The 18,625-nt window shown below is 44.7% G+C and overlaps 1 protein-coding gene and 1 long non-coding RNA gene across 4 annotated transcripts in view; one reads left to right on the plus strand and one right to left on the minus strand.

Annotated features, from left to right (window-relative positions):
- LOC144828763 (uncharacterized) overlaps positions 1-18,625 on the plus strand; it is a 442,674-nt gene that overhangs the window by 41,320 nt on the left and 382,729 nt on the right. The window contains exon 3 of the long non-coding RNA XR_013610534.1: positions 10,180-10,229. This is a non-coding gene — a long non-coding RNA (uncharacterized LOC144828763). The remainder of the gene's footprint in view (positions 1-10,179; positions 10,230-18,625) is intronic.
- SGK3 (serum/glucocorticoid regulated kinase family member 3) overlaps positions 10,599-18,625 on the minus strand; it is a 517,133-nt gene continuing 509,106 nt past the window's right edge. For all 3 annotated transcript variants that reach the window (XM_078687207.1, XM_078687206.1, XM_078687205.1), the window contains one exon: positions 10,599-11,930. In XM_078687207.1, the coding sequence (XP_078543333.1) occupies positions 11,760-11,930 (171 nt within the window). In that variant the 3' untranslated portion in view covers positions 10,599-11,759. The remainder of the gene's footprint in view (positions 11,931-18,625) is intronic.

Consider the following 18,625-nt stretch of genomic DNA (forward strand, 5'->3'; position numbering starts at 1 on the left):
ATTAGTGTGTCCCTCCAGTCTTTGTCTTCCAGGGGCCCAAGCCATCCCTCCCATTGGTCCCCGAGTCAGTGTAGTGCGGTGGGAGTGTTAATCGCTAAGGAACGATAGATGCGTGAAATCCCACCCTCCCCAGGTTACCCGTCATGATTTGGACTTCGGGTGGGCTGTACTTGGGCAGTGAGGTACCTTCTGAGATGTGGGAGTGGAGAGCGTGGCGCAAAAGCAAATACCGGTAGAACTGTGAGGGGTGTAGAGAATACCGGGCTTGAAGGTCTTGGAAGGAACGTATGTGATCTCCTCCCCATACGTCTCAGAGTTGCGAGATTCCAATGAGGTCCCACGCTCTAAATTCAGTTAGGTTGGTAACCTCCTGGAGCCAAGTGCCCTGCCAAAGTGGGGTATATTGGGTCAGCTTGCCTGACCACTGGGTGTGGCGCATAGAGGCGCGCCAGGCCAGGAGCACCCCCGCGTCACTGCAGGCAGGGTTCTGGGAATAGCTTTACAGATGGAATTTAGAATAATTATTTACTATCATATGATTCCAAATCCTCGGACCGTTCTCCCAGCAACAGATGGTCTTGCACTCCATGCAGTAGAGGTGGGAATTGCTTTGTTCTGCTTCTTGTATCACCTGCAGAAAATGTGATTCCTGGAGTTTTGTATTTCTGTACCTGCAGGAACCGCCTGAAATTATTGTCATGCTTTAACTCACAGTGATCTCAAATAGCACGTAATTTACTCTTAACTCACAGTGAGGCATGGTTGAATAAGTGGAGTCTTCTCTACTCCCTACTAAATAAACGTTTGGTCACATAACTTGCAGCTGATGTGAACTGTTACCTGCAGACTAGCAGCTTGGATAGATCGAACTGCTTATCCCTACATATCACTTTTTAACCACTACAGTGCTAGGGGTTTCCCCGCTGTGCGCTGAACAAAGAGAAAATGGCTTGTTCATCAGCTCGTCATGAGCGCAGCGCAGGTAACGCCCATGACGAGCTGGCTTTGTCATTAGCGTGGAAGGGGTTATAATGCTAGTTTCTTGAATTCACTGCACAGATTTACACATTAACAAGAAAAGGCACTTTCATGAGTAACGTTCTAATTTCATGCCAAGTTTGGTTTAATTCTGCTCAGGTTTTGTTTCTGTGGCGGAGAGCGGCACTTAAAATTGGAAATGTAACTTTTTGGGTGGCCTTCTCTTCATTTCCACTCCCCCACTTAAGAAAGCTGAATGAAACGTGCAACTCTGATCTCAAATCAGCTAAATATTTTTTACGTTTCATGCAGCTTCATCTCTGACCTAATCTACATAGTCACTATCACTGACTGTGTAATATATGTTTATATTCCTGGAATCAATGCATCCATTTCTTAGTCCACACTGATCAGAGGAGTTTCTCTTCAAGGGGATCCTCATCAAAGTCATAAGCACATGAATATTCCCTCCCATGCGCGGGGACCCCGGAAACATATAAAAACATATATGTGGAAACATATACGTAGCTCTGAAAACATATACATATATATGTATATCACAATACACACAATGCAGCCCTCCATACAGTAAAGGCTGAGCAATGTAAGAATTTATTTTGCATAAATATATAACATTCCAATAAAGCAGGAAGAAAGAAAACACATTTGAAAACTGCTTTAATGCATCATAGAAGTCCTACCCCTGCAAAGAGGAATGAAAAACAATGCCAGCCCATAGGCTGTATTGTAGAAACATTAGTGTAGAAAGCTGAAAATCTAATCCACAGAAACACATAGAATAAATCTGGCACCGTGCCTTTAAGGCAGCCATGACCCCTGGCTTCCCATCATGCCTCAGGGGTGACAGTTAGGTCAGTTGTTCTTTCCGGCACCTTCAGTCAGGACCCTGGTTACGTCAGCTCTCAGATTTTTCTGATTTCTGTCAGAAATTATTGTCTACTTTTTCTTTCTACTTCGACGTCTTTTTACTGTTGGAGTATTTTTCACTATTTTGGAGAGTTGAGCATTATTTTTCACTCAAAAATGCCCTCTCTGTTTGATCCTTGCCCTTCCTGTGGCAAGAAGGCCAAAACAGACTCCCATCCTGTCTGTATACTTTGCCTTCATAATGATCACTCTCCCAAGACTGGCCAGCATTGTCAGTCTTTGTCCAAGAGAACTCTGAAGGACAGAGAGAGGATTCACCTTATGGACTGGCTGAGAAGGAAAAGACACCTTCAAGAGGCCGGTCTCTGGTTAAGAAGAGAAAGGAGAGAGCCAGATCTTCATCCAGAAGTAAAGTTCCAATCTGCTCTCCTTCGGCGTCTGGCTCGGCGCCGAAAATACCTTCATCGGCAGCAAAAACGCCGACAAAAAGACCATTGACGGAGGGCTCGCAGTCGAGAGAACATCGGTCGCCAACGAAGCCAACAGGTACGTCGGATCCTCCGCCATCGTCAACCCGGCGACAATCGGCGTTGAGGAGTCATTCTCAGTTGGTGCCGGCTTGCCCAACGTCAGGAGAGAAGTCTCCGCCGGCATCCGTTTGAGGTACAACATCGAGAGATGCTCCGCCGTCGCCGAGGCATCGAAGCAGGCGTCTCCGTCAACCAGGCGGCGGTCAATGTCGAGATATGCCTCGTCGTCACCAGAGGCAAGATGTTATACGTCTAGACGAACACCTCCATTGACGTCAACCAGGCGACGTTCAGCGTTGAGGTCTAGACCCGTATCAACGGTGAGGAAGGATTCGTCATCGAGACCCGATGTAAGGTATACACCTTCGACGTCGAGACGGCGGTCTTCGTCAAGAAGTGCCCAGATCTCGGCTCTGCTGGCTTCTATTACACACTCTGTGTCGAGAGAGAGAGAGAGATCTGAAAGGTCTAAGAACTCAATGTCGAGAAGGATTTCTCCGTCCATTCGCACTTCGTTGGGTTCTCCGAGGCGCTCAACGTCGAAGGTGAAGTCTGTGAGGTCTAGGAGTTCGACGTCTGAGCATTCAACGTCGAAACATAAAGAAGGATCGACATCGAGGAGAAGATCCCTCTCGAAAGAGTCACTAGTTTTAGAGACGTATAATCGATCGACGTCGAGACACTCTCCATTGCATCACATCGTTCCTCGAGAAGACGTTCAGCCTCCGAAGACCGCAGGGAGTCCTCTGTTCAGTGATGAGCTCTCCCCAGGTGCTCTCAAAGTCCAATAAGTCACCAAGAAGTTCTCCACAGAGACAATAATCTCCTTCGGTGCACCTTTGGCCACAATGGCTTCTGCCCCTTCATCATTGGCAGAAGGAACCCTCTGGCCAAGTACAGTGACCTATTCTAGTCCACTGCACAGATCTTCGCTACAACGACTGGTGCAGGAGGTGTACAGGTCTCCTACTACTCAGACCAGAGATCACCGAGGCAGATCTCCTGAGCATAGACCAGCTCATGCTCATCATAAATGAAAAAGAACAGCATCATGGTCATCTTCCTCCACTCACTCAAAAAGGGACTACTCTCCAAACCTTACCAATAGCCCTCCCTCAAGAGAGTCACCTTCCACAATGTCCTTGCTAAAGGGGCACAGAAGCTTAATGTAGATATGTTGGCACCTCAAGTTCTACATCGATCATTTTTTAGACCCTCCCTCAGCGGTCTGCGGCTAGACCATTGCTCCCATTGGTTCCCGGTCTCCTTCAGCCAGTGATGGACGTTTTTCTCACCCTATCCTCGATTAAAGCAGCTCCGGCTAGGATCCAGAAAAACTACAAACCGACTGCATCGGATCCTTTGTTTCTGAAATTTGATCCTCCACCCGACTCAGTTATCATTGCAGCAGCAAAGAAAACACATGCTGTTGCTTCTACTTCCTCAGTTCCCCCAGACAAGGAGAGTAGAGCTCGGGACTCTTGGGGGAGAAAGGCATGCAGCTCTGCAGCATCTTCTTTGAAGGTTTCTAGTGCTGGGGCCTTGTTGGCCGATACAACAGATCCTTATGGGATTCATTGGAGCGCTTCGTGGAGAAGCTGCCAAAGGAGGATCAACAAGATTTCGCAGAGATTCTCCAAGATGGGGCGCTGGTGGCCAACCAAGTGATCAGCACAGCAGCAAATGGAGATTCTCTGGCTGCATTCATATGCACACGGAATGTGCACAAGGTCATCTTGGCTGCGCCTATCTGCTTTGAAACCAGAGGCTCAGCAGCGTATTTTAAATCTTTCGTTCTCTGGTAACTCCCTTTTTGGATCACATACTGACGAGGAGATGGCCAGAATGAAGGCCAAATTGGGTACACCTAAGGCCTTCGGCATAGAGAAGAAAAAGGAGTTCAGGTGTCGCTACAGGCCTTATAATCGTAAGAACTACCAACAGAAAGTTCAAACCACTCAATGGTCGCAGAAGCAACAATCTAGGTCGCAGTACCAAGGCAGTCGTTCCTCTAGCGGCAGAGGTGAACATCAGCAGCAATCCTCCTCAGCATCCAAAGCTCCAGGCAAGCAATAAGTTCTCGCTTCCTCTAGCACCGTTGCTCACTCCAGTGGGAGGAAGTATCTCAAATTGCATTGTAGAGTGGTGCAACATCACCAAAGATCAGTGGGTGCTAAATATACTGCGCAATGGGTATGCGCTACATATCGGCGCAATTCCGCAAGACATTCCTCCAATAAGATCACGTCCTCACCACCTGGATTTGCTACATCAGGAAGTGTCGACCCTTCTTAGAAACTAGCCATAGAAGAGGTCCCTCCTGCTCAAAGGGGAGAAGAAGTTTACTCCAGATATTTCCTTGTACCGAAAAAAGACCAAGCGGAAGAGTTCAGACCTATCCTAGATCTTCGATCTCTAAACAAAATCATCCGAAAGGAGAAGTTCCGCATGTTGGCGCTCCATCAAATATATCCACATCTACAGAAAGGGGACTGGATGTTTTCGGTAGATCTCCAAGATGCGTACCTACACATTCCAATTGCTCCATGCCAGCGCAAGTTCTTGAGATTCATGGTAGGCGCAAAGCATTACTAGTTCACAGATTTGCCGTTCTGCCTCAAATCTGTGCCAAGGGTATTCATGAAATGCATCGCAGTGGTGGCCACAGCATTACATCGCCAAGGCCTGTGTGTTTATCCATACCTGGACGACTGGCTGTTGAAAGGATCATCTCCTCACATGGTGCAGAGCCATTATTGCATCTGCCTAGATCTGCTACACCGCTTGGGTATTCACGTGAACATGGAGAAATCAGTCCATCAGCCCACTCAAACGCTCCACTATCTGGGCGGCACACTGGATTCCGGCCTAGGAAAAGTGTTTCCTTCAGAGGAGCGACTGTTATCAATGAGAAACAAGTGCAATATCATCCTTCAAGCACATCAACCATCAGTGAGGCAAGTGTCATCTCTACTGGGATCGATGGCCTCTTGCAATTTTCTCATACCCAACTCAAGATTGAGGATGAGGAAGAGACCGTTGCAGCAGGATCTGAAGGACCGAATTCTCCTCTCTCAGTCAGCGCGTCATTCTGTGGTGGACTCAGTCGAAGAATCTACTGGTGGGAGTCCCGTTCCATCAACCCCTCCCAAAACAATCCCTGATCACGGAAGCTTCTCTTCAGGGATGGGGGGCGCAACTGCAGACTCAGGGCAGATGGTCGAACAAGGAGCAGACCTATCATATAAACATGTTAGAGGTGCGAGCAGTTCATTTAGCCATCAAGGCTTTCCAGCCATCGACTTAGTCCGAATCGTTATTGATAAAAATGGCCAATACAAACACAATGTATTACTTGAACAAACAAGGAGGAACGCACTCCCGCCCGCTGTCACTGGAATCTCAAGCGACCTGGCACTGGCTTCTAGCCAGGAACCTCTCGATCACAGCAGTGCATCTGCCTGGAGAACAAAACGTGTGGGCAGACGCTCTCAGTCGGCCCTTCGAAGAACAAGAAGACTGGCTGCTCAACGACGAGGTGGTGGCAGACATTTTTCATCAATGGGGTCAGCCATCCATAGACCTCTTCGCAGACTATCTAAACAGAAAATGCCACACCTTCGCATCCAGATTTTACCGACCAGGAACGAGGGAATGCTCTTTTGATAGACTGGTCCGGGACATTTGCATATGCCTTTCCGCTCCTTCCTCTCATCCCGGATGTGGTGACCAAGCTCATCCGATCCAGGATGAAGATGATCCTGATAGCACCGGACTGTCCTCGCCAATGGTGGTATCCAGACCTACTGCAACTCTCTATCTGTCCGCACAGGAAGCTCCAGTGCAGGCCAGACCTTCTGACCAAAATGGGTGGGAAAATTCTGCACCCCAGTCTTCCCTCACTCAGCTTGGCAGCATGGCTCCTGAGGTCCTGCAGTACAGACATTTAAATCTCCCTCAGGACTGTATGGACAATTTGAGGGAGTTAAGGAGGCATGGCTCCTGAGGTCCTGCAGTACGGACATTTAAATCTCCCTCAGGACTGTATGGACATTTTGAGGGAGTTAAGGAGGCCATCCACAAGGAGCTCTTACTCCTTTAAATTGAAGAGATTTTACTTATGGTGTGTATGTAATGGTTGAAGTCAGACTAGCAGGCAAGAGGAGGTAATCTTGCCATATCTGCTTTATTTAGCCAAATCTGGTTTGAAGTACACTTCTATAAAGGTTCATTTGGCGGCCATTACAGCCTATAGAAAGTCACCTAGCCAACCTTCTTTCTTTCACCTTTAGGTGGTCAAGGATTTTCTTAAGGGGTTGAAGAAGGTTTATCCCCCTGTCCGTCCTTCTTGGGAGTTGAATCTGGTTTTGTCCAATTTGATGGGTCCTCCTTTCGAACCCATTCATAAAGCCACGTTACAGCACCTTACATGGAAAGTGGCTTTTCTGGTGGCTATAACATCAGCACGCAGAGTGAGTGAAATCCAGGCACTCTGCTCTAAGGAACCATAATCGGTCCTCCATCACAATAGGGTGGTTTTGAGAACTCGCCCATTCTTTTTTAACAAAAGGAGTGTCTGACTTCCATGTCAACCAGACGATTTCTCTCCCCTCTTTTTTGTCCAAATCCTGCTACACCAGCAGAAAGGTCTCTTCACTCGCTAGACCTCAAGAGGGTTCGCAAATTCTATCTGTAGGGAACAAAATCAGTTAGAAAGTCTGATCAATTGTTTGTAAACTATGGCTCTGTTAGGAAAGGATTTCCAGCCTCCAAACGATCCATTTTGAGGTGGATAGTGTCCTGCATTAAATTGGCTTACCAATTAGCAACAAGCCTCTGTTGGTTTCCCGTAAAGGTCATTTGACTAGGAGGAAAGCAGCTACTATAGCTTTCTTACAAAATGTGCCGATGGCTGAGATTTGCAAGGCTGCAACTTGGAAATCGGAACACACGTTTAACTAGACATTACTATCTTGATTCTGACTCCAGAGCTGATACCCAACTAGGCCAAGCCTCCTTGAGGAATCTGTTCAAATGCTAGCCCGATTTGAGTCAATGGTGTTTTATAAAAATGTCTACTCTATTTTGTACTTGTCACTTGCCCGCAGGAAGAAAGGATGGGCTTGCTACTCGATTCATGTGCTTATGATTATTGATGAGGATCCCTGGAAAAGAAGGATAAGTTACTTACTTGTAATCCTAGTTCTCTTCCAGGGGTATCCTCATCAAAGTCATAAGCAACCCACCCGCCTCCCTGGGCAAGTGATCAAGGTGAATGTCATGTCTTTGTGCCCTGGCCTTCGGGTCTCCTCAAAGAACAACTGACCTGTCACCCCTGAGGCATGATGGGAAGCTAGGCGTCATGGCTGCCTTAAAGGCACAGTGCCAGTTTTATTCTGTGTTTCTGTGGGTTAGCTTTTCAGCTTTCTACTCTATGTTTCTATTGGCTGGTAATGTTTTCCATTCCTCTTTGCAGGAGTATGAGGTCTATGATGCATTAAAGCAGTTTTCAAATGTGTTTTCTTTCTCCCTGCTCTATTGGAATGTTATATATTTATGCAAAAGAAATTCTTACATTGCTCAGCCTTTACTGTATGGAGGGCTGCATTGTGTTTATTGTGATATACATATATATGTATATGTTTTTAGCGCTACATATATGGAAGAAAACTAGGATTACAGGTAAGTAACTTATCCTTCTTGCCCTGCCAGTGCAGGTATCATAATGTTAGAAATCTCCATAATGTGCCTGTTTGTGTTTTACACCTGAATGGGACCACAAGCGATCGTGTCAATTTTGATAAGATTTTCGATTTAGTTGCCTAGCATTTCCTTTCGTCTAGAGAACGAGTTCCAGCTACTGGTTCTCATTCTATGTCTTTCGTTATTTCACACAAAACCAACCACCAGGTTATGAATCAATGACATTCTGCCCTCTCCATTCCAAATCAAACCAGGCAAAAGGCATGTAAAAATGCCCCTTTGGTCCCCTGCTCTTTGACCATGAGCATTTGGCTAGGCTACTGAAGATGGAAAATTTGATTTGGGGCTTTTAGTTGGCATCTGGAGTTGAAAACAGGCTCTCTCTTCATGCAGATGATCTGTTTTTAAACCTGAACAATTCAATAAGTCATTCCTTGATATCCAGTCCTCAGATTATGCAACTCCTAAACCACTTCTGAATGATCTCCGATATCTTGTTCCAAATAATTCCTCTTTTAGGAGGAAAGTGTTGCTTGTGACACATGTTCTAAGATCCCGAGCTTCAGATAGAACCAATTGACTTCACCTACTCGAGCATTCACATTTTGGGGTCCGTCGCTCACTTCTGGGCTGGAAATATAAGTCCTCTTTTTGACTCATTCATTAGAGATTTAGACCACTGGTCCCTAATTCACATTGTTCCTAATGGGAATATTTTCTCACAAAAAATGGTCTCCCTGCTGATACTGCTTTGCACTTTTTGGAATTCCTCATACCACATAACCCTGCTTTTTTCTTACTCTAAACGCTATCCTTTGAGGTATTTTCTGGGAGGCTGGAACCCCAAGATATTCTATGGCTAAATGTTATAAGTCTCCCTATGACGGTGGGCTCAGTATGTTGGACAACGTTTTCTATTACTGCACAGCCCACCTCTTAATCACTGATTGGCTTTTTTGGCCCACAAACAGATCCAGTCTACTTGACCTGTGGTACCTGGGTGGTTGCTAGTCCCTACATTACTCCTGTGGGGGTAAACTATCTTCCCCGAGTTAATAATCTTCGTCTTAGGAGACACGCTGTGTTTGACTCATTGGGAAGGTAAACTAATCGATGAGACCACATTATCGGTAGGTGCACGAATGCACAAAGTGAACTCCCTCCATCACTTCTCAGAACCTAAACAGCACTTCATAGTAGGATATGCTCTTGCAATCTAGTTTTCATTCATTCAACAACCAACAAAATGACTTCGCCATTCACAATTCCCAGTATTACTGCTGCCTTCAGTTGCTACAATGTACCATTCCTTATCTGAAAGAGGCTGAGGATATTTCAGACTTTCCTCCGCCTGAGCTCAAGCTTATGATGGGTGTCTCTCCTGCATTTCTTGATCCTTGGTTAACTCCTGTGTCACATTCTCATATATCATGAGAGAGATGTGAGTCGTCTGTCCGAGGAGAACTAGTGGGATGCACTAATTTCCCTACAGGACGTGGCTGTATGTGCCAGGTACTGCTCTATTTAATTCAGATACCTCTACTTCATAGTGTTTTACATGTGTTGTGCGCTGCAAGATGAGTAGGACCCTAAGAAAGAACATTTGCATCCGAGCTAATGTACTCTGGGGCTGGGATCCACGTTATAAATGTATGCTCTGTTGAATTATTGTACCCATAAACTCTGCTAAACTAGTAATAGCTGCTGTGCAGTGGCTAGTAACCTTATTGGTATACGCCTGCCACTAAATACCAGATGACTGAGTTTCCGTTTTCATGTATTATTACAAAAATCTATTAACAAATAATTTAACTGAGCAAAAAAGTATGGTGCACTCTCACTAGCAGCCATACCTGCAAAGATGTAACAATGTTGAGTTAAAGGTTTGACATTGATAGGCCACATCTTGCTAAATCAGTACACCTGCATTATGGTATATTCTGTGTACTCCAGGTTGCCTCATAACTGAAAGTGTTAATGTTAATCGTTCAGACACAGTATGTTACCTACTTTTTATCCCCTGCCGTAAATAGTTATATCTGTGGAAGGATGTTGCATTTAAACGGTTATATTCCCACAGCACTTCAGACCAGAATGTTGCCCAACAAGGACAATAGTCAGACAATATTGGTAAGCCCCCAAACCATTTTTCTTTACTGTTTGCATTAAATGTTACATATCCACAAGAGACACAGCCAAATATGATACAATTCTTGGCTAGTACTTGAAGCACTCTCTAATACTCTACCAAGTTAGCTCGTTTATGTTCCTTAGTCATCAATGAGAGCTGGAAAAGGGCTAAGTCACGTGTAGGTCCAGGTTTCATCTGCACGTGAAACAACTTGTGGATTTCATAATGTCATTCTCTTCCCTCTACAGCTGTGTAGAAAATGTCTGAATCACAACTTCCCCAAACCTTTACCGAAACAACTGGCCTACACAAAGGTTGAAACATGCCCCAAATTTATTAAAACAAATAAAACCATAAAAACACGCTGATATAATGAGATGTTTTAATCATTTGAAATGTCTAGCTTTAGATTGCAGATTACTATTTTACAAACTCTCTGAACAATATTCATCATACTTCAAATAAACTCTAGGAATATTTGACAATTGAAAATATAATCTTTTATAATTTTTTCTCTGAAGGGAAAATATTGTATAAATTCAAAATTAACATTGAAAAATATGAAAGAAATATACACAACAATTCAGTTACTAAAGGTCATATGCAATTTTATGTTTTACTTTAATGTCACAAAAGTCACTTCCTACTCTAAAAACTAATGTTTTACAGCTTCTTGGCTTTTCTGGTGAAATACTGAGAAGGAGAAATTACATGGAAGACAGTTAGTGTTGCAAATATGTCTCCAGGTCAAATAATAACATTTCTGAAATTGTGTTCAATGTGTCTGAGTATTACCTAATCTTCCTAACAGTCTACTTCTTCAACCATGAAAGTCTATCATTGGCAGGTTATGCACCTTATGATAATTGTTGATTAATATGTTGTAATTTAATAAACAAAGTGTGATATGCAGGTAAGGTTTAAACCAATGCTACAATTTATAGGCACAAGAAGCTATAAAAGTAATAATGCCCAAAAGTGAATGCAAGTGATAAAAACCACTGCATATGACCTTAAATGACTGGTTATTTAAGTTTGTATTCTCCAGTTATGGGATTTTTTTCTCCCAGTCAGGTAGTATAATTATTAGAAGGAAATAAGAACATAGTACAATTTTGTTTTTCTGAACACAGATTATACGAACGATAATTGCATAAGTACAAAAAAAGCACGAAGGTCACTGCAAAATGTTCTATTATGCACAGTACATTAGCATTTGTTAAACAGCACTGCTATCGAACAAAAGCTAATCCTGGCGGACACTTATTAATGTAAACGCAGATTAACATATCAGCGTATATTTAATGCATGTCATTCATTTCACTGTCTTTCTATAAAAATATTTTACTCACCAGCAGAATATATATTTGCAGTACAAACAAAGATGTTTAACCTCAGAGTAGTTTTTTCAATATGCTTCCTATGTTAAAAGGCACTAATGGCGTATTCTCAAACTTGTGTGTGTTACATGAAAACTTCAGCAAATTCTTTAGGCCAAGCTGGAAATGTATGTTTGTATTGGTAAGCTACTATTGAAACAAGTCTTCAGAGGGTGGTGCATAAGAGAATCCAACAAATGCATCATCTGCTTCCATGACGCTAGCATTCACTATTGAGAAGTCCGAGGATACACAAACAGAATATGGAACCCTTTCATCTGTAAACTCTGGATCAAAGTTCCCAATATCATCTGGGCCAAACTAAAACATAAAGACAAACATCTTTATTAATAAAAATGCATAAATGCTACTGCAGTGTATTACATTTTCCCACTCAGATCTACACTTTGAGAGCACAATTTTAATGATTGGTCTTTTGGAGTATTTTCCAATAGATACAGTTATTATTTTGTAAAATGTATTGATGAATGATGTATTGCTGGAAAAATCAAAAATAACTATTTCATACTACTGATGATTTGTATTTCATAAATTACAATTTAACATTTTTGGCTTATTCCCAGCTTTTTTAATATGTTCAAATATTACAGTATTTGTTGAAATAATCAAAATTTAAAAACCTTTTCGCAGAAGAAATATAAAAGGAGGCTGGTTGCTAATTTAACATGTACTGCCCTTTTTAAACTTGGGTTTTGAGGTCTGTCTTGCATAGTACATGTACAAACTTTATAATTGTATTGCTGAAAGCTTGAACATAGGACTTACATTGTGCATCCTGTTCATCAAATGCAACACATTATTTGGTGTTACTCTATTTTATTGTTTTAACATTGAGAACAACACAAAATGATGCATTTGGTCACACCCCTGAAATACTCTCACTAAACATGACATCATCTAATGATGAAAATATGTCTTGCTAAATCACAAAGATGTTACATATCAACATACAAAATCTTTGTTGGGTTTAACGTAGCATAGAATACAAAGAAGCAGCACCCTTGCAATTACTCTCACTGATAAATCAGTAGCTGGCTAGAACACTTATATATATATGTAATTAATGACAGCAATGCCAGACTGGAGGAAGAAAACATCTTCCCAAATGAGTCCAGTCTCTTGGACTTCCTATCTGGAGGGGCAGAAGGGAATGCACCCTGGGAAGTAGAGGCCTGCACCCCCAAACTTTCTAGGGTGGGGTGTTGGCTGAGTAACTTTGGGTCGACTGGAGCTGGGCAATGGCGGCGTGCAATCTTCCTCATCAAGGAACCCCTGAGCTAGGTATGGAACATGCTCCTAGAAGGACGTCCGTAAGTGCCTCATTAAAGGGCAACAGGGGTTCAGAGGTGGAAGCCCCAGCTTGAAGCACTTCGGTGAGGAGATTAGTCCTGACCTGCACTGAGAGCAGCTCCTGTCCAAGGACCTCAGCTGCCCTCTTAACCACCATGGCATAGGACGCCCCCTCCTCTGTAGCCACTGTAGGTGGAGAGAGCATGCCAGTGTCTGGGGAAGTATCCAGACCACTGGCTTCCCAAAGTTCCCCATACCAGCCCATAGGCTCCTCAGAGACATCCTGGTTCTCTAAAGGGTCTCCAGATTCCTCCCATTCCTCTCCTGAACCTAGCACGTCCACAAAGTGCTCAGGTGACAACATAGAACCCCTGGGCTCTGTCGATGTCAGAATCGGCGTCGCTCGACGCCGTGCCGGCTTGGTCCTCAGGGATGAGGATGGGGCTTGCGCCTCTGATGGGCCCTGCCAACATCGAGGGCACCGACTTCGACGCCAGGGAATTTCGCGTTGGCACGACCAGCTTCAAACCGGATCCGGGATCGGACCCCTGAAGCCCCTCCAGGGCTGTGGCCGAAGGCGTCAGACCAGATGGGGCTTCATCCGACCCCACGGCGCCCGAGGGCTCTTTAACAGGGTTGTTCCGCTCAAATACGCTGCGCATGGCCTCGTAAAAATCTTTAATTTGAGCAGGAGTCGCTCTGGCTCCCGGAAAGGGAGGGAGGCATGAAGTCGACTCTGGCTCCAGCTCCGCAGAACCGTGCCTAGAGCGTCGGTGTTCCTTACCTCTCTCTACGGCGGACGCCAGTTGAGGTGAAGTAGAAGTCCGCTTGGACTTCGTGTCCAGATGCCCTAGAATGGGAGGAAGAGGACTTACGGCTCCATGAGCGATCCTGCGACCACCTCTTCCTCGAATGGGATCGTGACCTCCTCGGACTCTCGCTAGACGGTGTCGACTGCCGGCTGCGACCAACTTCATCCCCGCTCCCTCAAGGTCTTTGGAGCCTTCGCCCGACAGTCTGAACACAAATTCGAATCGTGCTTGTGTTAATGACACCACAGACATACACGGTGGGGATCAGTAACCGACATCATGCGGGAACAAGTCCTGCATGGTTTAAAACCTGTCTACCCCCACACTAGCAAGACAAAAATAACTAGTAGTTTTCTGGATCTGGGTTTGCTGCTGGCCAAAAGGGAGATGACGACCCACTGGAAGGCAGTCGGGTGGCCCAGTTTCGCCAGGTGGAGAGCGGCATTACTTACGTGGGCGGGGAGTGAGAGCATGGTTCGCCTACAACAGGTCCAGAGGTCCCACAACGATAGAGCACTGGAAGCAGCGCAGGCGTGGGAGGGCCTGGTCACAGACCTTAAGACGGTTGATGCAGACTCTGGTTCGGAATCAAGCGAACAGGTAGAAAATGTAGCCTCATGAATGAGTGAGTCAATGGGCAGACCTGGGTGTGCGTGAGCGTGTTTTTCCCCCTACTATGGCCATATTTGTTGTGCACTGCCATAGGAACGGTGCCCTGTATAATTAGTATTGTCCCAATGGGTTATTGTGATATGTTATGCTGTAGGGTCTGACACGCCGGTGAGAGTGGGTGGGTCACGGGTGGGATGTGGGGGGGGTGGGATAGTTTGACTTATTACTATGTGGCCATGCAGCACATGCATACTTACAATGTAGTTGTGTATTCTGATGCTAGCAAGAGCATATTGGGCCTACTTAGTTCTTACCCAACGTTTGGACATTATTCATCCTGACCTAATATGCCGGTTGCGTTATCGCATGGATTCTGAATTATTATTGCCAGTGTACTGTTGAAAGTGCATGTATTGATGTCTTTGAACGATATGTAAGTTGATTGTGGTGGAAAGCTAATAAACAGATTTCAAAAAAACAAAAATGGTTTAAAACCTGTCTTCCTACCAGACATCCCTCGCACACAAAGTCGTACTTAAAAATATCGAGAAAAGTCGAGAAAAAAGCCTCCCAAAAAGCGGCAGAGGGGTAGCTTTTTCCGGATTGGCTCTTAAATGGCGTGGAAAGAAAAGAACTGACGTCCGAGTGCCTGGGTTGTGCCTTTGTAGGCACCGCAACGTTATAACCGACACCAACAACGTCACACGGAGCCGAATGGAGACACCCGACGTCACACGCAAGAGGTACTGCTCAGCAAAAGTTTCCGGATCCAGCCTGATGCTTGGGAAGTTCAAAGGTAACGAATCTGCAGCTAGAAGTCTCTATCAGATATAAATGCTACTAGTGGGCTGGCAGCACTTATTATGCCACCACTTGAGTAGCCTTTGTCTAGGGCCTGCCATTGCAGCCTCTGTGTGCAGTTTGAACTGCCATTTAGCCCGTACAAAATAAACTTTTTCCAGGCCTAAACCACCCCGACGGTAAGCCCTAAAGAGCCCATAGGGCGGTGTTGGACTTGGCCCTTCCTGCAAGGTCATCACCAGACCTTTTGACTTCAACCTCCTGTTTTCTGAACCTGTTTTTGTTGGCTTTTCGGACTCTGCGCATATTACTACTGCTAACCAATGCTAAAGTGCTCTTGCCTTTAAACATGATAGAATTGCCTTACACACAATTGGCACAGACCCTAGTAAAGTAGTACTGTATGTACCCAGGACCTGTAAACTAAATGCTATTAGTGGGCCTGCAGAACTTATTGTGCCACCCACTCAAGTAGTTTTTTAAAAAATGTCTCAGGCCTGCCATTGCAGTCTGCGTGTACAGTTTTAAACTGCCATTTTGACCTGGTAAATGAAACCTTTTCCCAGGCCAAAACCTTCCTTTTTAATACACATACATAATTGCGAGGGTAGGCCATGGACAATCCAGAAGGCATGGTGCACTGTATTTAAAAAGTGTGACATACTTTTTTCGTTTTACATGCTTTGGTAGTGGAAAACTCTTACATTTATTTTTCACTAGCGCAAGGCCTACCTCTCCCATAGGCTCACATTGGAGTCGTCTTATTACATCTCATAAGAGATAATTTCTAAATGGAAGGAGGTAACCAGTTGATGTTTGGTGTCTTTGGAATTCTAATGAAAATCCTCTCATGGTGAAATTGGATTTTTAAATTAAATTTTGAAAATGCCACTTAAAATTTTTTGGCATTTTCCTGCCTTAGCCATTTAGGGCCATATGTATCAAGCAAATTCGCATTTGCAAATGCCGAAATTCAGCCTTTGCGAATGCGAATTTGCTAAATGGTATGTATAAAGCAAAATCTGGTGAATAACAAGGAATCGCAAAATTTGCGATTCCTTATTTTGCAATTGCATTTAAGGATTCGCAAATTTTGTGACTCCCTAAATGCAATGTATGAAGCTAAAAAAATTAGCAAAATGTCCTTAAGGAATCGCAAATTACCACAGTTGCGAATTCCTTGAAAAATGCACATTTTTGTATTTTTCAAAGTGCCATGTGACGCGCCCTTAGGGCATGTATGTGCGCCACATGTGCACCCATGCATATTTCAGGGGTGCAACAGGGTGTCCAAAGGACACCCCAGCGTCTTTGAAATTATTCTCAATTTGCAATTAGCAAATTGCGAATCGCAAATTGAGAATAACTTCCCATTCATTCCTATGGGCTTCCTGGCCCATAGAAATGAATGGGAAAGTATTCCTTAATTGCGATTTGCAATTTGCTAATCGCAATTAAGGAATTTTTAGAAATCGCAAAAAAAATGCAATTTTGTACATACATACCTATTTGCGGTTCTCAAATAGCGATTTCTTAAAAATCGCTATTTGAGAATCGCAAATCAGGTTGATGATACATATGGCCCGTAGTATCTTGCAGGTTGTCTCTCGGACACATGACTGGTAGTAGCTGACAGTTACGCTTTGTATATTCCACCTAGACAGCTATTCACAATAGAGAGCTTAGGTGTGCCTGGATGAGTCGTCACTGGGAGGACAGAGCTGGGCACAGCCTTACTTGCACTTGAAAAGGCTATGCCCTGTATCCACACAAAGGACTGCATACCCCTTATAGCTAATTTGGAGCCAGGACAGGGAAAGTAGGATGCCTGGGCACTTCAAAGGGAAACCTTTAGAAGTTCCTCCCACTTCAAAGGAAGGCTCAGGCATAAACATTGGACCCCAGACACCAACTCTTCAGTACACTTTTGAACCTGTGGATACTCTGCCGTTAGGAAGGACTGCTGTGATGCTGAAAGGACTGCCACTCTACTGGACTACTGCTCCAAAGTACTGCTGCCTTGTGGTGCTAACCTGCTGCCTGCTGGCCTCTTGCCAGGTAAGGACTGGACCTGCAACTACTGAACACAGGACCCCAGAGTGACTCCAAGGGCTAGTTGGCTGGCCTCCCGACTAGAGCCTCAGGAACAGAAGGCCCCAACCACCTTGAACACAGCACCTCGACTCTGCCATCTGTAAGACCTACCTTGCCAAGTGGTGCTACCCCGGTCCATGACCCTTGGAAGTGAGCCTGACAGTGCTCCGCTAACCCATCTGAAGATTCAGCAGAACAGATGCATCTCCTCTGATGCACTGTGAAATCCCAAGCAGAACTGATGCATCGCCTCTGCTGCAAGAATTCTCTCAGCGCAAGGACTCCGCATCGACCTCTCAGCCCACATCGGAACTGGCGCTGTGCGAAGCTTCACCGACACTGGCCCTCACATTGCAACTCACTTCTCGACGGTGATGCAGGTTCTCACATCGCAAACTCAAAGCTCTAGGGAACTGACGCAACATCTCGACTGCGTGACACATCCTTGACGCCAGAATTCACATCGTAAGCCCTCAGTGACGAGAACCTTGATGATGCAGGACCTCACAGTGCAGCTCCTTGGAACAAACACATTGCTTCAGCTGCATACCTTGAAATGCTGTATCGCGGTCGACCTGAACGTGTGACTTTGCCCTGGTCTGGCTTGCCCAGGTATCCATAGGAATGCTTTGAGCTTTTTGCTGATATATTCAATGAAATCTCAAAACGTGCATATCTCTGGTTCTACTGATTGGATTATTGTCGTTTTGGTCTTGTTTTATTAACATTAACTCTATTTGTCTAAATTGGTGTGGATTTGTTTCGTTTTCTATTTTCAATATATTGCTGTTTAAAGTGCTGCAGAAATACTTTACACATTGCCTCTAAGTTGAGCCTGATTGCTCTGTGCCAAGCTACTAGAGGTTTGAGCAAAGGTTAATTTGGAGTTTGCTTGTGATTCCTCCTGAAAAAGATTGTGGTTGCTGCTTGAGAAGGGTTTCACCACTACTCAAACAGTAGCCCAACCTCTCACGGGCACGGTGCAGTGTATTTAAAAAGTTGGACATGTACTTTTATCTTTTAAGAAACGCAGAATGGGAGGCTTGAACTTTTCCGTCCTGGCCCCATCATTCTGGAACACACTCCCGCTCACCATGAGATCGGCTACCTCCTACATGGAGTTCCGTAGAGCCCTTAAAACATTCCTTTTCCGGAAAGCCTTTTCGTCCTAGGCACCCACGTTCCTGCCCTTTGTATTAGCATCCTCCAGCGCCAAGAAACCGCATGGTATACGTGTGCTTTATAAATTCTTTTAAATTCAAATTTTACATGTCCTGGTAGTGGGCCCACCAGAGAGAAATTCTGCAAGTCACAGAAAGAGTGCCCAACTCTAGAGGGCTTGAGGTGGCAAGCGGAGACCCAGGCAGCAGGTGATATCTCTGGAGA

This window comes from Lissotriton helveticus, chromosome 4_1 (genome assembly GCF_964261635.1).
Source record: "Lissotriton helveticus chromosome 4_1, aLisHel1.1, whole genome shotgun sequence".
In the NCBI taxonomy this organism is placed as follows: domain Eukaryota; kingdom Metazoa; phylum Chordata; class Amphibia; order Caudata; family Salamandridae; genus Lissotriton; species Lissotriton helveticus.